This window comes from Schistocerca gregaria, chromosome 2, assembly GCF_023897955.1.
Source record: "Schistocerca gregaria isolate iqSchGreg1 chromosome 2, iqSchGreg1.2, whole genome shotgun sequence".
Classification (NCBI taxonomy): Eukaryota; Metazoa; Arthropoda; class Insecta; order Orthoptera; family Acrididae; genus Schistocerca; species Schistocerca gregaria.
In genome coordinates, this window is record NC_064921.1 from 684424179 (window position 1) to 684447626 (window position 23448).

A 23448-nucleotide genomic window follows, 5' to 3' on the forward strand; every position below is an offset into this window, starting at 1 on the left:
GCTCAGCAGCATTCTCAGTCTTTTTTTACATGCCCATCGACAATCTTACACAACTATATGGTGAGATGTTACTTTTATTCCTCCATTTTTGATATTTCACCAAGGACCTCACATTACCATAGAATTATAAAAAGCTGATTCTGAAGGAAGAAACCAGACCAGAAGATGAGTAAATTGTAAGAAAAATACATTACAACAAATGTTGCAGTATAATTTCTAAACTTACGGTGAACATGCTTTACAAGTTTCTAAATTTTTAATTGTTGCTTATTAAACATATGGCTATTCAGTGAAATACATTGAAGTGTCAACGAAACTGGTATAGGCACGCATATTCAAATGCAGAGATACGTAAGCAGGCATCATATAGTACTGAGGTCGGCAACACCTACGTAAGACAACAAGTGAATTGCGCAATTGTTAGATCGGTTAGTGCTGCTACAATGGCAGGTTATCAAGATTTAAGTGAGTTTGAACATGGTGTTATAGTCGGCACACAAGTGATGAAGTAGAGAATCTCCAAGGCAGCGATGAAGTGGGGATTTTCCCGTATGACCCTTTAACGAGTGTACTGTGAATATCAGGAATCTGGTAAAACATCAAATCTCCAACATCGCTGCAGCCAGAAAAAGAACCTGTAAGAATGGGATCAATGACGACTGAAGAGAATCATTCAATATGACAGAAACGCATCCCTTCCACAAATTGCTGCAGATTTCAATGCGTGGCCATCAACAAGTGTCAGTATGCGAAGGCCAGCTCGTGTATACTTGACGACTGCACAGCACAAAGCTTTACGCCTTACCCTGTGCCCAATACCACCAACACTGGAATGTTGATGACTGGAACCATGTTGCCTGGTCAGACGAGTCTCGTTTCAGATTGTATCGAGCGGATGGACGTTTACAGGTATGGAGACAACCTCATGAATCCATGGACCCTGTGTGTCGGCAGGAGGCTGTTCAATCTGGTGGAGACACTGTAATGTTCTGGGGCATGTGCAGCTGGAATGATATGGTACCTCTGATACATCTAGATACGACTCCGACAAGTGACACATATGTAAGGATCCTGTCTGATCACCTCCATCCATTCATGCCCATTGTGGATTGCAATGGACTTGGGCAACTCCAGCAGGACAATGCAATGCCCATATGTTCAGAATTACTACAGAGTGGGTTCACGAACACACTTCTCAGTTAACACTTCCACAGGCCACCAACCTCCCCAGACATGAACATTATTGAGCGTATCAGGGATGCCTTGCAATGTGCTGTTCAGAAGAGATCTCCACTCCCTCATACTCCAATTCCCTCAAGCAATACTTCAGACATTAGTCGAGCCCATGCCACTTCTGCTCCCTCGTGGGGACCCAACACCGTATTAGGCAAGTGTACCACTTTCTTTGGCTCTTCGGTGTATAATGTACCCCACAAAACACTGCTTTAAAAGAACAACAAATCAAACAATGGAAAATCAAGGATGGAATGTAACAATACCAGAGAAGGAAGAAGGAAAGTTGCTACTCACCATGTAGCGGAGATGCCGAGTCGCGATAAGCACAACAAAAAGATTCATACAATTACAGCTTTCGGTCATTGAGGCCTTTAAATTACGTTTCAAAAAGTTGGGCCATGCTGTCTCAGATGGCAGTCATGTGCGTGAGGTGTGGTTGCTTGTATGAATGACTGTGTATGTGTTTCTTTTTACTTTTCTGACGAAGGCTGTGGCTGAAATCTATATGTGTAAGTGTCTTTCTAATCGTGCCTATCTGCAACTTAAAGTGTCATCTTTATGCTAAGTAGCAATCTTTCTTTCCCTTACAAAGGAGAATCATTGTTACTGGTACTGAACTGTAAAGGCTCTCCTCTTCCAGAAACCAGATCCGATACAATTGTTGTCGTAAACTGTTCATAAATAGTTAATATTGTAAAAGCAAAGTATTTAACTTGTCAGTGGGCCACTCCCTGATAAATCGATAATGAGACTAATAACTTAAACAATCGTTCCTGAAAAAATGCACTATCAGATGGAGGTGGCAAATATGTTCCAAGTGTAGTTGCATGTTTGTCTTCATATCTTAATTGGTTTAGTGATAGTTATTTTCGAATTTTCTGGCACTAAAACATTTGCACCACGAGAAAGGAACACAACTAACTTTCACTTTCAGAAGATGGCTTGCTTTCAATACATACAGTAATGTTTCTGAAAACATTTTCAATATTTAACACTAGCTTTGAAGGTTTCAGACACCTGGATTTGCTAATATAGGCATAATTAACAGCCTGTGCTTCTGCAATGTCACTCTTCAAAATCACAAATACAGTAATATGATAAAAAAGGGAAGTTATTGAGAAACGTAATTGCTAATGCAGTGTTACCATGGAGGGAGTGTCTTTATTTGTACACAAATTTGTATTTCATCAATTCTACTTCAGTGCAGTTCCAGTCTTGAAATATTAGTGAATTTTTTTTTGTTGATGTCTACTGCCATTATACTGACTCACCTGGAGGTGTCTTTATTGTGTCAGAAAGAAACATATTTAGAAGTAGTAAAATGTTAATGGAAACATCTTTTACTGCTGCAAACTACATCTGATGGATTCCAGCAGTATACGAAACTCGTGTATTAAGCTTTTAGACAGTATTAACTTTTGCACCATGTATAAATTACTGAGAACTTCATGAACAGATATTCTATTAAATGTACACATCAGCTCTTACTTATTGCAATATGCAATACACTTTGCTTCGTGCATGGAATGCACTCCATTCACATTTAAATGCTTTAATCAAAATTTCTTTTAAATATAGCATTTTTTAAAAACACATTAAAAAAATTCAGTGTCATGGAATAGTAATTTCTTATGTTTCGCAGACCAGCTCATTCAGACAGACAGTACATACTTAAGTACAACAGTGAGCAAATTTCTGACAGTTATTAACACCAGAATGTACATCTCAATGCACTAACATTTGTTCTTGAAGTCTGAGAAACATCATAAGAGCAAACTGCAATATTTACTATGTCTTGATGAATATACAATGAAATGAACTGCATCTGCTGATCTCTTGACCACCTACCACACTCAACAAATGTATCAAAGTATAAAATTTATTTCATTTAAAAAAATAGCTGTCTACAACTGTCTCAAATGTCCTGTTATATTCATTAATATAATTCTCAAAGGTGCACTGCTTCAAAACTTAACGGTAGTAATGACGTGTGGCATAAAAATAGAGTCAGTGACGCCTTTTGATAGCCTGTTTACTATAATTTTCTTAATTTCAACTTTAGACAAATGTTAGTGCCGCACTTTTTTGCCAAGAGACCTTAATAAATGGATCAGGCTTAGGAATATAAACTGTGCCACAGATTTACCAACAAAAGGTATTGAAATCAACTGAATATTTTCTAATAAATTCTCCAAATCAAAAGGAATAAATGAAGTGTAGGCCTGGAAAACAAGTGTTAAAATCAGTATCTAAACTGTAACTGAAGTAGTACAAGAATGTTCAGGTTTGAAGGAAGGGTACAGTAATGTAACAATAATTAAAAAAAAAAACAGTTGCACAAATACTTCAACGTGCAAACAGTATGAGGTATTTTAAATTCTTATACCTATATGATATAGAAATAATTACAACGTTTCACACAACATTCTTAATTTGTGTGCTTTTCTTCCAACAGAAGCTGCCATTCAGCCAAAACGAAGTTAAGACAGACTAATGTCCCAGTACATGTTTACACACTCTTCAATATGGCCATTCATAAAATGTTCTTGGGACACAATGGCCATTCCATCTGGTACACCATAAAATAAGCACACATTCAAAGCATCAACAAAACACTAGACATCACAACTGTCTCTTTGCAATCCATAATTTTCAAAAATTATTTTTTAGCTCATATTATTACAGGAACACTAACTTCTTTTTTATACATAAAGTACTTAATGACAAGGCACAAGCTTCACACGATAAGTCCACATGGAACACAAAGGACAATGGGCCAATATTAAGGCAATGAAGGCTCATGTCTGAATCAAAAGTAATATTGTACTATTTGGTATTTCACTTATGGTACAAATGATACACACTGCAACATATTGTTAAAACAAAGGAAGATGAGATCACATAATATGTATAAGTCAGTAACCTGTTGGCTGCAAGTCAAATGAATGACAGCAATGTATACATGTGATGATGATAAAAATCCCCCAAACACAGAGAAAAACAGCCTTCCATGCCTTAATTTGTCATATGGCTCACTCTACTGGCTTCACCTGAGCCATCACTTTCCCTTCCCACAATGGAAGGATGTCATTATCATCCATGATTTCCTCCTGAATGACTTTCATGTCCAGATCTTCACACTCCGTCTTAAAGAAATACCTGGAAAAGAATACTGAATTACTTGTATGCACAATGGACATAAATGCTTTTTTGCTTTTAGGAAACCACTATGTAACTTGATATGGTTTACTAAAACCAAATCTAAAATTATTTCCACCTTCAGACACTGTAATAAGTGACCAGAAATATATAAACACACTGATCGAACACCTGTGGTGCGCAGCTAGTTCCAGACAAATGAAAGCAAGGTTTGAAATTACTGTCAATATAACCGACAAACGTCATCCGATGAGTTAGGTCCCAGCTGATTTCTCGTGAAGGAACCACAAGCTACAGACAGTCACTGTCAAACCCAGCCACAAATAAGAGATGTCATCTAAGAAGTGTCCTCAAGAGATTCTGTATGCTACTGCTACAAGTCTATTAACGTTAGAGCACAACACCGCTCACCTCACCCTGCGATAGCCAACTACAACAGCAGCATCATGATAGCTCAGATCTGGCACTGAGCTAGCATCACTAGGCAGAACTGTGTACCAAAGTTTATAGTTAAAGATTGTAGTACTAGTGCTGCTCGGTGTCCAACAAATGACCAAGTTACTGTGGCAAGAAGCAGTACCACAACTGGTTAGTGAGCCTAAATTTTGCCAGTTTAACAGCAACAGAGAAGACTGATCCAAAGATTGCACTCAAGTGGAAGCCCACATTACTGCACACACGTTAAAGGTACAGCATAATTATGTTGTGTTTATAGATATTTCCCAACTCTTGTCTGAAGACATTTATTAAACGGAACTCTTTAGAAAAATCGATGAGCATTACGAGGCACAGATTCATGTCACTGTGGCAAGATTTGAATGTTTTTGTCTGAAGAAGAACCCAGAACAGTCATTAAAACAGTGGATTGCTGAACTTCCAGTGCTAACAAGACACTGCAGGTTGAAGTGTTCTTGCGTTCAAAGATATAGTGATGTTACATTATGTGACACAATAAGGGAAAATGAGTCAGACATGCGCTAGTATCTAAAACTTGCCAGGTCCGGATCTGATAACAGTTCTGTCAGTTGTTTTTAAGTACTGCAAAAACAACTGAAGTTGATTTTGAGGCTCCATCTATTTCCTACAAGCCTGCCACTGTGCTATATGTGAACAGATTGCTCAGGAACTGTAACAAGAAAGTGGGGTGATATAGCCTGTTCCTGCAAGCCAGTGGACAACCCCTTAGGTTATACTTAAAAAGCCGTCAGGAGGTTTACGTCTGTGTGCTGATTTCAGAGTTGTGGTAAACCCTCAAACTGTTGTGGATTCATTTCCTCTCCCATGGCCTCACGAATTAATGGACATATTTGGGACAGGGCAGATACTTTTTGAAGACTGATTTATGTGTGGCATATTTACATTTACCGCTGGATGAGCTGTGCAAGTGGTATTTGATGATCAATAGTCACCTCGGATTGTTTCATTTCCAATGGCTACTATTCAGAAGTGCTTAGGATACTGCTATTTTTCAACATTTCCTGGAACAATTAATAGCAAAAGTACTTTCCTGTACCAGCTATCTGGATGATATGTTTGATGCGGATCTTCTTCCTGCTGAACATTTGCAAATTTAGAGTGTTTCAAAAGCACCCACTGAGGATGGCTAAAAGGTTAACCAAAGAAAGCACTCCTTCCACAAAGAACTTGAATAATTATGACATATGATTTACACTTTGGGGACCAAGTCCGAGCAGAGGTCGGGTTGCAACACTGTATTACAAAGACGGCACCCGAGTACAGGGTTGCAATTTTTTAAGACATGCAGGCCACCTATCATTTGAAAATTGGACTCATTTCGTATGAGAACATGTATGGCCATCTTGTGACTTAAGCTCTGACTGGTAGTACCTTCTGTTGTCAATTTCTACACTTATTTTGAAAGAAACATTAACGAACATAACAGCTGCTGTTGTGAGCTGAGCCATATGATGACAATGACATAATGTTGTGCACGTCTCTATATGTTTCACATTTTCCTGTAATTCTACTACAAATACACTCCTGGAAATGGAACAAAAAACACATTGACAACGGTGTGTCAGACCCACCATACTTGCTCCGGACACTGCGACAGGGCTGTACAAGCAATGATCACACGCACGGCACAGCGGACACACCAGGAACCGCAGTGTTGGCAGTCGAATGGCGCTAGCTGTGCAGCATTTGTGCACCGCCGCCGTCAGTGTCAGCCAGTTTGCAGTGGCATACGGAGCTCCATCGCAGTCTTCAACACTGGTAGCATGCCGCGAAAGCGTGGACGTGAACCGTATGTGCAGTTGACGGACTTTGAGCGAGGGCGTATGGTGGGCATGCGGGAGGCCTGGTGGACGTTACGCCGAATTGCTCAACACAGTACATCGATGTTGTCGCCAGTGGTCGGCGGAAGGAGCACGTGCCCGTCGACCTGGGACCGGACCGCAGCGACGCACGGATGCACGCCAAGACCATAGGATCCTACGCAGTGCCGTACGGGACCGTACCGCCACTTCCCAGCAAATTAGGGACACTGTTGCTCCTGGGGTATCGGCGAGGGCCATTCGCAACCGTCTCCATGAAGCTGGGCTATGGTCCCGCACACCGTTAGGCCGTCTTCCGCTCATGCCCCAACATCGTGCAGCCCGTCTCCAGTGGTGTCGCGACAGGTGTGAATGGAGGGACGAATGGAGACGTGTCGTCTTCAGCGATGAGAGTCGCTTCTGCCTTGGTGCCAATGATGGTCGTATGCGTGTTTGGCGCCGTTCAGGTGAGCGCCACAATCAGGACTGCATACGACCGAGGCACACAGGGCCAACACCCGGCATCATGGTGTGGGGAGCGATCTCCTACACTGGCCGTACACCTCTGGTGATCGTCGAGGGGATACTGGATAGTGCACGGTACATCCAAACCGTCATTGAACCCATCGTTCTACCACTCCTGGACCGGCAAGGGAACTTGCTGTTCCAACATAACAATGCACGTCCGCATGTATCCCGTGCCACCCAACGTGCTCTAGAAGGTGTAAGTCAACTACCCTGGCCAGCAAGATCTCCGGATCTGTCCCCCATTGAGCATGTTTGGGACTGGATGAAGCGTCGTCTCACGCGGTCTGCACGTCCAGCACGATCGCTGGTCCGACTGAGGCGCCAGGTGGGAATGGCATGGCAAGCCATTCCACAGGACTACATCCAGCATCTCTACGATCGTCTCCATGGGAGAATAGCAGCCTGCATTGCTGCGAAAGGTGGATATACACTATACTAGTGCCGACATTGTGCATGCTCTGTTGCCTGTGTCTATGTGCCTGTGGTTCTGTCAGTGTTATCATGTGATGTATCTGACCCCAGGAATGTGTCAATAAAGTTTCCCCTTCCTGGGACAATGAATTCACGGTGTTCTTATTTCAATTTCCAGGAGTGTATGTCATGTTGTCAAGTGAGCAAGAAATTTTTTCTTGGGAAAATAATTATACTTTCTGACATCATATTTTAAAATTTGTAATCTATCAAAGAACTGGTGTAAATATGAAAAATAAATCTTGAAGCTTGGCCCTTTTTTAGCATGAAGATACATCAGTTACACATCTGCCACGAACACTTTAAAAAACATCATAAATGGCAGGTTTCCTGGGCCCAATGTTCTTCTTAGTTGTCACAAAATGTTAATGCACAGAGAATTCATCCAGCTCATTAACACTTGCTGCAATTAAAGAATTGCTGAACCCTGTAACATAAAGGAAACATCACGAAGAAATTAAGATATTACATCAAGTTTACTGCAAATGCTGTGCAAATTAGTGCTCCACTGAACAAGTTGCATCTGAAAGGTGTTCTCTTTGTGTGGTTCGAAGAATGTCGTGAGACATTTCAGCAGTTAACAACCAGAAGTCATTTTTGTCCGATTCATTTTGATCCAGCGAAGCCTGTTGGTTTAGCTATGGATGCAGCTTCTTACAGGGCTGGAAATGTTTCTCCCACAGAACTGGTTCGTCTGACATGTACACTACATTTGCCTTGAAAATGTTCAACAACGCACAGTGCAATTACAATCAACTTGAAAAACAGGCACTCACCACTATCTATGGTGTTACCAAGTTCTATCAATATTTGTATGGTTGAAAGTTCTATTTGATTACAGATCACTGGCCTTTAACGGCTTTGCTCAAGTCTGTCTCACTGTGGACAGTGCAAAATTTGTAACACTGGGCTCTTTTACTTCTGATTATCAGTACAATTTGCTGTACATGCCCACTGCACAACATTCAAATGCAGACTTGTCGTCTTTGTTACTGGCCGGTCCTAACATGATGTTTGATTTGTCTGAGGAATCATCTATGAAATCTCCTTGGGTTATCAGCTGAGTGGCATCATCATCTTGTCACAACTTTTCAATGAATACCACACCCATCATCATCACGCGAAATCTTCTCAGTGGTGTCATCTCGTTTTGTCGCAACATTTCAATGGATTCCGTACCAATCAAATCCATTGAGACATTGCAACAAGGTGACGATGTCACTCGGTTGATAACCCAAGAAGATTTCATAGCTGAAACACACCGAGAAAGCCTGCAGGCTGAGGAATCGTTATCAAATTGATACCTAAGATATTGAAATTCTCCAACATTTTCCTCTTGACTTTAGATATATTATTGTAGCAACTGTTCCACCCCAGCTCTTCAGATGGTTCTGCAATACATATGCCATGGGTGGGCATGTAGTTTGAAAGAAGTTGCCCATCCGGTGGCACATCGCTACTATTCGCATCATCTTGCCACATCCATGTAGTCAGGTGCTCTACTGCTGCATACTGAGAATGAAAATACACAGGTTGAGATTCTTCATTCCCACTAACTGGAAGTTTTGTCACTGTTGCATCACGGTCATTGGGGCAGGTCTGCACAAAGCAACCTGCCCAATGTCATTGTAATTGGCAAGGCAACCTGCCCAAATTCAACAAATGACCTGTTGTAGTATTATTTGTGTGGAGCCACTCCGCTCTGCTGCAATACTTTTTTCATGGCCATGTTGGCAATGCACACACATTGATTTTGCGGCTCCATTCTGGAACACATGACGGTGGTTGGTGGCAGACGTGCACAGAAAATTTCCCTTTGTGATCCCCATGACATCCACCACATTTGCTAGTACTGTCTCGGCTTTGTCCTCTCCTTTTTGTGTCAAATGCCTTCTCGAGATCCTTGTCTTGGACAGCAGACCACAGATCACGTCCAACAATTTTCAAAGTTCTGAGGCTCAGTACAACGGTGACACTGTATGATTCATTTGAATGTTTAATTGTCATCACCTTGCCATACTGCATCTTCTGCAGCCATTGCAGATAGAGTTTGTTCGGCAGGATGAGAGTTTGTGGCAAGAAACAGTGTTCTCACTCTACCTTTGGGTCATTCGTCTTATGTCTTTCAAGGTTCCTCTGGGCTGCAACACCTACACACCACAGCATCTAGTCCCTGGATGCGAGTGTGCACTCTGTGGCCGGTTTTTCGGGTGGTGTTACTGGTCACTTGCAAGGTGAATACCAGGGTGCAGACAGGGAGCTGGTATTGGCCATCACTTAAGTCCCTGTCTCCTCGTCGATGTCTGAAGTTCAGTCCTCCCTCTCTCCACCCTGGCATCATCAAGTGAACCAGCACTACACAAATAAAGTTTGTGGGTGGGGTCTGGGAAGGAGAAATGTGGCGCCATCCGAGGTCCCAGGTTAAAGTTAGTAACCCTCGATGGAGCCACAAGCAAAAGGCAGCTACCGCCAGACACAACCACGAATCAGAGACGTCAGCCGAGACACACCATCAAGAGGTTCTGAGCAGTGCCACTGCTGGAAGTCTACTTATGTCAGAGCTCTAGTTAATATCACTAGTCGGAACTGTGTAATGAAGTTTATAGTTAAATGAACAGTGATATGTGACTGTCATCCAGCACTACTAGAAGTAATACATAGTTGCTATGTTCTGCAACGTTACCATAAATATATATTGTCACTCATGTGGAGATGGACTGCTTACATTAGTGTTCAATATTAAAGAGTTTTAATGATCTGAACTAGTATTTTGTGTGTGCTGTAGTAACTACTCTGACTCTTCCATAAGTAAAACTGTAGTACTGTCATCTATGTTTGCTACAACATACATCAAAGTAACAATGAGGTCATCAGGAATTCAGTATAAGCTTAGATTGGAAACGAAGACAGCTGCCCCTGGCTTCTAGTTGTTTAGGGAATACAAGGAAACCTAAATCAGCAAAGCCATACATTTGGGGCAAAGAGGTGTTTAAAACCTTAAAAGCCTCATCTCTTAACCACTCCACCATATCATTCTGCAAACACTGGATAACAGACTTTCATATACAGTATAATAAACTGGAATACACTGATGAAGCTCATCTTTATGTAACGTATATCGTTCATACCAATGTTGACGAAAGTTAACAAAATGCTTCTTGCAGTGCATCATCTGATCTACTAGGCAGATTAAACCTGTAATGATTTATAAAAGAAGAGATGTGGTTTGTTCATTCACTATAGCAAAGAAGATAACAGTTCTGGAGACATGGCTTCAATTAAATAAGTGAAAGACAGTGAAAATGACAGTGAAACAGGAGATGTGGATGATAGCACTCTTTGAAGGCTGTGGAGTCTATACCTCTTCTGTAAGTTGCAGTTATAAGATGCATCTATGAATTAAAATATTCAATGACAATGCTATGAAAAGGATGATTGTCATTCGCCACGCAGCAGAGATGTTTAGCCACAGACAGGCACACATGATCACTGTCTCTGGCTGCCACGACCAGACTGCGAGTAACTGCACACGATAGGAGAAGCAGGAATGGCACATTCTAAAAAAATTTGTGATATATTTTCTCCAGTTTTAAATCAAACAGTTCCCATATGACATGAGTGTGGCTTAGTATAACTGACAGAAATCTCACATAATCAGGCCAGGTTCTCTCTGTTGCAGACACACACAAAGTGTATCATTCTGCAGTGATGCACAAGTTTTTCTTTCCACATCCTATGCATCGTAAGCCGAGGGCCAGCAGCAGGTGGCCCTACCCCTGTACTCCCCCACACTCCTAGCCTGCAGAGACAGTGATGTGACCAACTGGTTTTCCCTTCTCCTCCTCACCCCTTGCCAGAGCATAACTGCCAGGCAGCAAGCACGGGCCCTGGTGGATGGGCCACTGCATGTGTACCCCTCTTTCCCCATACCCCAGTCATGACGTGGGGCCAGTGGCAGATGATCCTCATCCCCCCCACACCCCCAGCTTGTAAAACTGCAGTTGCTATGATGTGACCAGCTGCTTACCTTTCTCCACCTCAGTCCTTGCTCTAGTGCAGCTAAGGATCAGCTCCAATGGGTCCGGTGTACAGACCACCCCACCCACACCATTCTTTTCCCAAGCCGCAGCAAACCCCGCTGTCCATGCTGCGTTCCCACTCTCCTACCCATACCACCTGTCCAAAAGTCTTCATAATGTTTGGAGGCAGCCACCTTGGCCCCTCAGCACCCAGTTGTAGCTGTTGTCACATGCTCCCACCCCCATCAACTTTGCTTATAAAGCCCTTTCATTTATTAAGTATGGAAGAATGGAAGAGAAGCTGGAAATCAAGTGGTTAGGTTCATATCAACCAACAGATTTCTTGGTGCCTCAACTCAATGGATTAAGAAGTGAACTTTCTGCAACACATGATTCTGTAAAAAGTTTTGGATAACAGTGAATGAAGAGAAACAAAAATTATTTTGTTTCTATTGTGTGTTATTTGGTGATCTAGGATTGTGGACAACAGTCAGCTATAAGGATCTAAGCATTTAAGTGAACGAATTGAGAAACAAAGAAAGTGGACAACATTTATAAAATGCTTGCAAATATAAAATGTTTGACGTAAGACATTGCTGATCAGATTGATTCCGTGTATAAAATGCCAATTCAGAAACATAATTAATTACTTATGAAGAATAGACATACTTTAAACAGAATAGTAGAGTGCTTAATGTTTAGTGGAACTCCTATGAAAAGTGGGAGTCAGCTCACCCTGGCAATTTTTTAGATTTTTTATCTCTTCTAGGAAATCTTGATAATGTGTTAGATGACCCCTTAAGCAGTTCTAGTACCTCTGTATGTAAGTATATGTCACATAGGATTTAAAATGAAGTTTTAGACTGTATGTATCAAGTTCTCATTGAAGAACCGAAAAAGACACTAATGCTACCACTTTTGTTTCTCTGCAGGCAGAGGAAACAACAGATATTACATGTGGAAGAAAATTTCTCATTACACTGCAGAATATTAAGGGAAAGAAATCTGTTGAAAGATTCCTTTTGTTTGAAAATGTTAATGATTGGACAGCATGCGGGCTTGGTGAGGTTCTTAAAGGAAGTCGGGAACCTTTCAATGCTCTAGAAAAACTCTTTGCCCATGCATGTGATGGTGTAGCAGTAATGTGCAGCAGTCGTGGCAGTTTATATAGACTTTGATGTGAAGTATGTCCGCTGTCATACGCAATGAACAAATTTTGATATTCAGAATGCTTTTAGTAAAAACACAAATATTTCTGGATTGACAATGTTTTTCTCCTCATGGCTTAAGCGAAGTGATTTGTTACGAACACTATGTGACAAGAGAATTCCTTCAGTCTCTTCAACTAGTTTGAACTTCCAGCCTCACTTAGTAATTAATGTCCAAGGAAGCAAATTACGCTCACTGGAATGTTTTGATAAGACTGAGGAAGAAGATTCTTGGGATTATATTACCATAAGAGAAGCAATTGCTTTAAGAAATTTACTTCACAATCCAAACTTTTTGTTCCTTCTATATTTTTTCTACACAAAACGTTGATATTTTGTACAACACAGTTCAGATGCAGACTACAAATGCCATGACTACATCCAATGCATTATGTCGTTTTGAGTCAGCAGTTTCTGAAATACAAGAGAACATTGAGAAGTATCGAGTTTCTGAAGATGAATGTTTTGCTCCTCGAAGAAAATGTTGCGAATATAGCAATGTACCTAATCTGACAGTAGATTCCAAAGAAGTTTGTGGCAGTGTGACCAACCATCTGAAAGGAAGATTTCAAAACTCTCATGTACTTCGCAGCTTCGAAATTATTGCTCCAAAAATGTTCACTTCTTTCAAAGAACATTTCCCAGCCACTTTAGTCAATAATTTTTCATTAAGTTACAATCCCTTTATTTTCCATGTTAAATTGAAAATTTAACTGTCAGTTATTTATTCCATGGTATGTTTAACGACATTGCATCGGTTTGTGAGCCATTCACCTTTCTTCTGAAACATTCCTTTGAACTATTGTTTACTGAAGTCTACAAAACATTGCAAATTGCACTAACTACACCTGTTTCAACAGCATAAGCAGAGCACAGTTTCAGTACTTCAAAAATAATTCAAACCTTCCTCAGGAAGGGTCAGTATGGGTCAGGAAAGGCTGAAATCACTGGCGGTTTTTTCCATCCATATGGAGGAAATCAGTGAAATTCCGAACATCAGCAACAGAATAATCAATATGTTTGGCAGTCAAAAGAACAGACAAGCAAACTACTGTGTGAGTATCATACTGGGATAGAGACGTCATTAGTTAACACACTAGTTGGGGAAAATGTGCATGAAACCATTCCTAGTAAAGGTTTTTCCCTGAGTTTTTGCTCTTGGCCATTTGGCAAAGGCTCTCTGGGGCATTCCCATTGGGGAAGAAGTTACATGCTTCAGCCCCCTGTCACACAACACTGGACATTTACCATATTTACATCTTTAGAATACGTTTATGCAGTATGACATAAATTAAGTTTATCTAATGAACACTTCAGAACAATTCCATTATAAAGTTTACTAACTTTTTATCTGGGCCCCACCAATGGAAGCGAGTGTGAGCTGCCACTGAGGAGAAGCGGTCTGGGTGGCGGCGATAAGGAGGCGACTTGGGAGGGAGAACAGGGTATGGGTTGGGGACGCTAAAGTGCTGCTTGTGGAAGCATACAGGTATGAGATGGAGAGAGGGTAAGACAGTTACGTGCAGTCGGGAGGTTATATTAAAAACAAAGATTCCAAGACTTACCAAGCAGGAAAGCGCCGGTAGATAGGCACAATGAATAAAACACACAAACACACACACACAGAATTTGAGCTTTCGCAACCGGCGGCTGCTTCGTCAGGAAAGAGGGAAGGAAAAGGAAAGATGAAAGGATGTGGGTTGTAAGGGAGAGGGTAAGGAGTCATTCCAATCCCGGTTCGGAAAGACTAACCTTAGAAGGAAACAGGATAGGTATATATTCGCGCGCGCGCGCACACACACACACACACACACACACACACACACACACACACACACACACACACACACCTCCATCCATACACACACAGACACAAGCAGACATATTTAAAGGCATAGAGTATGGGCAGAGATATAAGTCGAGGCGGAAGTGTGAAGGCAAAGATGATGTTGAATGACAGGTGAGGTATGAGTGGCGGCAACTTGAAATTAGCGGAGATTGAGGATAACGAGAAGAGACGATATATTGAAGGGCAAGTTCCCATCTCCGGAGTTCGGATAGGTTGGTGTTAGTGGGAAGTATCCAGATAACTCGGACGGTGTAACACTGTGCCAAGATGTGCTGGCCGTGCACCAAGGCATGTTTAGCCACAGGGTGATCCTCATTACCAACAAACACTGTCTGCCTGTGTCCATTCATGCGAATGGACAGTTTGTTGCTGGTCATTCCCACACAGAAAGCATCACAGTGTAGGCAGGTCAGTTGGTAAATCACGTGGGTGCTTTCACACGTGGCTCTGCCTTTGATCGTGTACACCTTCCGAGTTACAGGACTGGAGTAGGTGGTGGTGGGAGGGTGCATAGGACAGGTTTTACAACGGGAGCGGTTGCAAGGGTAGGAGCCAGAGGGTAGGGAAGGTGCTTTGGGGATTTCATAGAGATGAACAAAGAGGTTACGAAGGTTAGGTGGACGGCGGAAAGACACTCTTCGTGGAGTAGGGAGGATTTCATGAAGGATGGATCTCATTTCGGGGCAGGATTTTAGAAAGTCTTATCCCTGCTGGAGAGCCACATTCAGAGTCTGATCCAGTCCCGGAAAGTATCCTGTCACAAGTGGGGCACTTTTGGGGTACTTCTGTGACAGGTTCTGGGTTTGAGGGGATGAGGAAGTGGCTCTTGTTATCTGCTTCTGTACCAGGTCGGGAGGGTAGTTGCGGGATGCGAAAGCTGTTTTCAGGTTGTTGGTGTAATGGTCCAGGGATTCAGGACTGGAGCAGATTCGTTTGCCACGAAGGCCTAGGCTGTAGGGAAGGGACCGTTTGATATGGAATGGGTGGCAGCTGTCATAATGGAGGTACTGTTGCTTGTTGGTGGGTTTGATGTGGACGGATGTGTGAAGCTGGCCATTGGACAGATGGAGGTCAACGTCAAGGAAAGTGGCATGGGATTTGGAGTAGGACCAGGTGAATCTGATGGAACCAAAGGAGTTGAGGTTGGAGAGGAAATTCTGGAGTTCCTCTTCACTGTGAGTCCAGATCATGAAGATGTCATCAATAAATCTGTACCAAACTTTGGGTTGGCAGGCTTGGGTAACCAAGAAGACTTCCTCTAAGCGACCCATAAATAGGTTGGCATACGAGGGGGCCATCCTGGTACCCATGGCTGTTCCCTTTAATTGTTGGTATGTCTGGCCGTCAAAAGTGAAGAAATTGTGGGTCAGGATGAAGCTGGCTAAGGTGACGAGGAAAGAGGTTTTGGGTAGGGTGGCAGGTGATCGGCGTGAAAGGAAGTGCTCCATTGCAGCGAGGCCCTGGACGTAGTCTTTCCGCTCCCGGGATTGGAATGACTCCTTACCCTCTCCCTTAAAATCCACATCCTTTCATCTTTCCTTTTCCTTCCCTCTTTCCTGACGATGCAGCCGCCGGTTGCAAAAGCTCAAATTCTGTGTGTGTGTTGGTGTGTTTTATTCATTGTGCCTATCTACCGGCACTTTCCCGCTTGGTAAGTCTTGGAATCTTTGTTTTTAATATATTTTTCCCATGTGGAAGTTTCTTTCTATTTTATTTACAGTCGGGAGGTTAGATTGAGGATGCGGGGGTGGGGGTGGAGGGGTAGTGACAAAAGAGAAAAGTAATAAGACTATGGGTGTCCTTGTGGACTAGAAGGGCTGTAGACTGGGAACAGGGAAGGGGACAGGTGGGTGAAGACTAACAAAGGTCGAGTCCAGGAGGGCTACACGAACATATAATGTATTGCAGGGTGTATTCCTGTCTGTGCAATTCAGAAAGCCTCGTGTTGGTAAGAAGGCTCCAAATGGCACAGGAAGTGAAGCACTCATTAAAATGAAGAACATTGTGTTGGGCAGCGTGTTCAGCAATTGGATGGTCCATCTGTTTCTTTGACAGTTTGCTGGTTGCCTTTCATGTGGACAGACAGCTTGTTGGTTTTCATGCTCATGTAAAATGAAGGGATAGGTGATGCTTGCGACCGGACTGTAGTAGGTGATGGTGGGAGGATGTATGAGGAAAGTCTTGCATTTAGGTCTATTACAGAGATATGAGCCAGATGCAAGATGTTGGGAGCAGGTGTTGTGTAGGGCTGGACGAGGATATTGTGTAGGTTCAGTGGGTGGCAGAATACCACTGTGGGAGGGGTGGGGAGGATAGTGAGTAGGACATTCCTCATTTCAGGGCATGATGAGAGGCAGTAATGAAGTATTGAGAAAGCATATCCTTTATTTTATCTCGCCTTATATTTCCAAACTTTTCTTATTACCTGCAAGAGAGTATTTTTCAATCCTCTGATGTTATGAACATTTTTCATGCAATCGTTCTACAATATTTAGGTGTGATTTTTATAGATGGGTGATTAATACGACAAAACAGCAAACAGCTGCATTGTAGCAATGGCAACAGTTGCTAGCTGTCTCTGACCTCACTTTAGAACATTTCAAGTATAAATCTGAAGTAGTTGTTTGTTCGAAGAGTGTAAATGAGTTTTAGTCATTTGTTGTCAGAGAACAACACAGTGTAACTTCAATTTTACATTCTCCGTTTTTATGTTTTTCACGATTTACACCATAAATCCGTGGCCCCTGTGAAAACCAATAAGAACAACACTAAAAATTCCCTGTTTTTATGTTTCTTCCTAGTAAGATTTACTCGATTATACATTCTTATTCGACATCTCCCTTCACTTCATCCTGTTTTCTTCCTATTGACATTTGATATGATTAAAATGAGTTATAAGTAGCGCAAAAGACAGATGGTTCGCACCAAGGGTATTAGCAGAGTCAAAGGAATATTTTAGGCTGGTGTGGAGAGGAAAGACATTAGAGAAGAAATGTTGACATAATCCACTATTTGCGTTGCCAACACAACTTGCAACGTTTAGTTTCACAATGCAATGATGAAGGGTCAAGAACGTTTCACACTATTTTTTGCAGGAACTGATGTAATCATAATGTGGTGGCGCTGTGAAGGCAATCAGGAATGAGACTACCGATTTGTCGATCACTATAATAGCATCAAGCTAATGTTTACGAATGTTCTAGTGATAGGAGAATCTCAGCTGCAGCAAGAATTCTTTAGCAGACTATGTTTGTGGTTGCACAACATGCAAAATATCTGTAACAATTAAGAATATGAATCTTATTGGTCATCATTTCATTTGCTGCAATTTAAGCTGTCCTCTTAGGTTAGCGCCTAACCACACACTCTGCTGATTATTTCCAAGTATGTGGTTATTTCAAAGTATTTGTGACAAGGACCATTGTGAATTTTATTGCTGCTCATTTACCTCACAGGAATGTAAGCAGTTCTCTGCTCATGCTCGGGAATCACCATACATTAGGAAATAAACAGGCACATATTTATTACATCCTTTGTTCTCTAACAAGACAGAAATGTTTAACATCATCAAATGTCACAGAACATATTGTATTATGATCATAATGAATGTGATAACAAGCCAAGTTGGAATATATATATATATATATATAATGTTTCTGTCTCGAACATTATTTCCTACAGTATCGTATCTGTTTCTGACATTTTTTCTTGTCTCCGTTTTTGTCCATACTGACAGTAAATATTTCTCAGTGTATCTGCATCATTTGCAAAGCTATTTGTTGCACTGTTTTTGTATTGTCTGCCACATCATGTCAAGAGATGAGGAAACTGTAGTATGTGCTGCTGCATTATTAATACTAGAAGGTTCACGGAACGCAATCAGAGACACTGTTGTCGTCCATTCTTTTTTTATTTATTTGTTTATTGTGAATTGTTACCTGAAGGCCATAAGCATCTCTCAGTGTTTCATAGTTTGCATTTATCAAAGAATATTGTAATTGGTTTTAAAACTACAATATTATTTTGATGGAGAGTTTGTATCGTAGTTGGTAATGGTTGATAATATCAGATTAGGTGTTATAAGAAATTGATTTGTTGGTCAGTATACAATCGTAGACTTTCATGAGGAAACACACACTATAGAAGAGGAGTAAGCAACCACAAAGCCTTCATGATCTACTATTCCGTACCAACATATCAAAGTGATCTACTTTTAAAAATTCAATTGCTACATTTTTAATTTTTGGATACTGGTACTGTAAAACAACTATTTAAAATAAAAGTTTTAAATCTTCACTATGTGCTTGAAACATAATAATTTTATTTCATAATATTCCCAAGTATATTCTTAGATTTATAACACAAGTATCATTTCACTTTTAATGTGAAATCTGAGTAGCTGTTTTGTCAACAATGCCGTTGATATTTGGTGTATAACTTGTTACACTTGATCGATGGATGGATGGATGGATATGGTGGATATGGGCGCTCAACAGTGTAGTCTTTAGCGCCCGAACGGAAACAACAACGGACGAGTTTCACTAAAATGCAGCACATAAAGAGGATAACTGCAAGAGAACGTAGGTGAAAGGGTTAAAATGAAACACATAGCACATGTTTGGAACTAGCCTATTACAAGTATAAAAAGGAGTGGTAAGCCACTCGGCAACACACTAAAAATTCCAACCTAAAATTTTTGGCTGATGCCCAGAAACATCACAGTACCTTAAAACTTTCTTGACACTCGCCTCGTCATCGGCTAGAATCGAGGGCAGATCCCCACTAATATTAACTTCTGCCCTGACAGAACAATATAAATCACACTCAACTAAAATGTGGCGTACAGTGATTCGTACGCCACAGGCATCACACAGTGGGGGATCCTCTCGCTGTAGTAATAAGGCATGCGTAAGAGGACAGTGCCCTATGCGAAGACGTGTAAGGGTCACTTCGTGACGCCTATGTGACCAGCAGGAGGAACACCACGGCTGGATGGTGGGTTTCACCAATCGCAGCTTATTTTCCCTCACCGCCAGCCATTCCTCCTCCCACAATACCATACACTTCCACCGCAGCACAGAAACAATACCTTGCAAAGGAATAAAACATTGTGTCACCTCCGGTAATCTGCAGGCGTCCTTGGCAGCTCTATCAGCTTGTTCATTTCCCCGTATGCCCACATGCCCTGGCACCCAGCATAAGGACACTTGCTTGCCCTGTCGTTGGAGGATGTACAGTTGGTCTTAAATCAGCTGTTCCAACTTCTCCGCTGGGTACAGGTTCTGCAGTGACTGTAATGCGCTCATTGAGTCAGAGCAAATTAGAAAGTTTTTGCTCTGAGTACACCGTATCTGCTCCAATGCCTTCAGGATCGCGTGAAGTTCTGCGGAAAAAACAGTGTATTCCTGGGGAAGGCGAATCCTGATGACACGTTCGGGGAACACTACTGAGCAGCCAAGAAAATCCCCCTGTTGGGATCCATCAGTGTATACTACTGTAAAATCATGATGCATATCTAAAACGTTAAAAAATAAAGATTTGAAAGTAAAATCTGATGTACTGTCTTTCTTAAAATTGGTCAAATCTAAAATCAGTCTGGGCCTCTGGAGGAGCCAAGGTGGGTATCTGCTCCAACCTCGACATGAAACATTAAAACCAGCCACACCCATCTCTAAAATGCAATCCTTTGCATGAATCCCATAGGGTCTTGTTGCTCGTTGCCGGTTGCGAAAAAGCCTTTCCAGTGGAGGCTGAGCAACAGTGTGGTATGCAGGCGTGTATGGTGTGGATAATGTTTGATAGGCCTGGCGCACCATTAGTAGACGCCGCCGGAGGTGAAGTGGCGGTTCACCTGCCTCTGCACACAGGCTCGGTATGGGGCTCGTTCTGAACGCCCCAGTGGCCAGCCGAATCCCCTCATGGTGCACCACACACTTGGTCGAATCCGGGTGTTCATAAGTCAACCTTGTTCCGAGTTTACTTTTAATAAAGTTCATATTTGAAATCAGTGATTCACACAGGTAGGTAGAAGCAAACAAGGCCTTTATTCTAAGAGCAACATTAACTAAGATAGGGTATTTCTCCTGAGGAATTAGAGGCTAACAGGTTTTGGGTTCTTCAACACTTTTCAGAAACAAATAATTTTTAATGATATTTCAACTTCAAGAGCTGCCCTATCTATGTCAAAAACTTTTGCAATGGAAGAAGATATATTCAATAGTTCAATGTTAGCCCAAGGGAAAGATACAAAATGTGTTACCACTGAAATCTTTTTAAACTCTGAAAATCGATCACTGAAATCATCCCTCAAATGATGATGTGGTTGTTGTGGTCTTCAGTCCTGAGACTGGTTTGATGCAGCTCTCCATGCTACTCTGTCCTGTGCAAGCTTCTTCATCTCCCAGTACCAACTGCAGCCTACATCCTTCTGAATCTGCTTAGTGTATTCATCTCTTGGTCTCCCTCTACGATTTGTACCCTCCACGCTGCCCTCCAATACTAAATTGGTGATCCCTTGATGTCTCAGAACATGTCCTACCAACCGATCCCTTCTTCTAGTCAAGTTGTGCCACAAGCTGCTGCTCTCCCCAATTCTATTCAATACCTCCTCATTAGTTATGTGTTGTACCCATCTAATCTTCAGCATTCTTCTGTAGCACCACATTTCGAAAGCTTCTATTCTCATCCATCAAATAGGAGTTCATTATTTCAAGACGTTCACTATTGTAAGGTATCTCACTTTCTTCTATCTGTGTCTTCAGAGTTGGAAAATGTCTTTATTCACCCCTCTTCAGGCAGCACTCCCACAAAAACCATTTTTCAGTAAAGGAATTTACTTCACATATCATATCAGCAATATCTTCATCATTGTCTTGAAATTTCAAATTCAATTCATTAAGCTTTTGTGTTAGGTCAATTAAAATGCAAAATTCATAAGCCAAAGAGGATCTTCAATACAAGCTGGCAGACTATTCTCATCTTGTTCTTGCAAAATCAGTTTGATAGCTGGTAAAAGCTTGTGGAAACGTTGCAGCACTTTTCCCTTGTTGAGCCAATGCACTTCAGTGTGGAGCAGTAAATCTCCATTCTGTAGTTCTAGTTCATTTGCCAAATCTTTAGAAAGTCTTCTTTGAAGAGAGTGACAGCTAATTTTGTTGACTATCTTTACAACATTATTCATAGTTGCATTCAAATTTAAAAACTTTCCACACAGAGACTGCTGATGTAAAATACAGTGGTAAGTTAAAAATGGTGGAAAACTTTCATCTCTTTGGCACAGAGCTATAAAATCACTTTTAGAACCTCTCAAGGCTGGGGCTCCATCTATGGTAATGCTTACAAGCTGGTGGATAGGTATTTTCTTCGATAGAATGAGTTGCTTCATGGTAAAAAATATATATTCTCCTCTTGTATGGCCTTTCAAAGAAATTACTTTCAAAAGTTCTTCCTTGATGGTAAAGTTATTAAAAACCATCCTTACGAAAACTGGCAACTTAGCAGTACCTGTTGCATCAATGGACTCATCTAATTACATTGAAAAATAACTGCACTAATCCAAATCTGTTTTCAGTTGAGAGAAAATGTCATTAGACATATTTTCAACTCTCCTTGTGACCATTCTTAATGAAAGGTGAAGGGATTCGATGGCAGTTTCTTGAAATGCTTCTTTTATGAATTCACCATCTTCGAAGGGTTCTTCCTTTTCGCCAATACATTTGAAACATGACAAGAAAAAAGAGTAGAAGCAACACTTTTGTCTGCTGGTTTTGTGAGCATGCTTTGTTGAGCACTTAATTGATTTTTAAGCTTTTTGATTTACTCTTTTCTCAGTTCAGAGTTTACAGGAAACTTAGTGTTAACACATGGGTGCAAAATTTTGAAATGTCTTTCTTCGTTTGTCTTTTTCACAAATACAATCTTAGTGTCACACAATAAACAAATGCATGTGCCATTTCTTTCTGTTACAAAAAATTCGTGTTCCCATTTGGAATGAAAATGATAAACTTTATGTTTTTTTGGTACACAACTCATTATGCATGAGGTTGCTTCACTACTAGTATGTTCTCGAAAAGTATCAACAAGGTACGCAACTACGCGTGCTCAGTGCTGAGTACTGACGGCACAAAAAAGTTCTACCTATGTCCTTTCCACACTCTATTACATCATAGAAATTGGTAGTACATGGCACAAAACACTCCACCTACTCCTGACACGTATTGAACACATTTCACAAAGATGAGTGAAACACTGCAGCAATGAGTGGTGTGCAGATGGCAGCTGATTTAGCTAAGGCGGCAAAACATATTACAGGCTGAAGGTAGATGTTGGTACCAGTTCTACGCTGTTATCAACAAACAAAACAACTTGTGTCGAACAAGAACGCATTTTTACAGTTATGGAAAACAACTGATGATTTCATTCAACAATTTTTCTTTTGCACTCTCAGTACTAATGCAATTTACCAAATAAGCACTTATCTACCAGTAGATTGCAATCGACATGTTGCCGACCATTGCTATAGAACAACTAATGTTAAAAACTTGGTACATATCAGAACTGAGTATGGAAGACAGCTCTAGTCTCCGTAATTTCACTTGGATATCATCTAGCAATTTTGAATTTCTGGCATATATGATATCACCAGTTCCATATAAAAAAATAGAAATTTCAGGAAAGCAATTACAACCAGGCATGCTGTTAGT

The 23448-nt window shown here is 41.3% G+C and overlaps 1 protein-coding gene across 4 annotated transcripts in view; it reads right to left on the bottom strand.

The window, feature by feature from the left end:
- Positions 1-2377: 2377 nt before the first annotated feature.
- The window catches only part of LOC126334761 (axin), a 242049-nt gene continuing 220978 nt past the window's right edge, over positions 2378-23448 (bottom strand). For all 4 annotated transcript variants that reach the window (XM_049997337.1, XM_049997336.1, XM_049997338.1 and 1 more), the window contains one exon: positions 2378-4395. In XM_049997337.1, the coding sequence (XP_049853294.1) occupies positions 4269-4395 (127 nt within the window). In that variant the 3' untranslated portion in view covers positions 2378-4268. The remainder of the gene's footprint in view (positions 4396-23448) is intronic.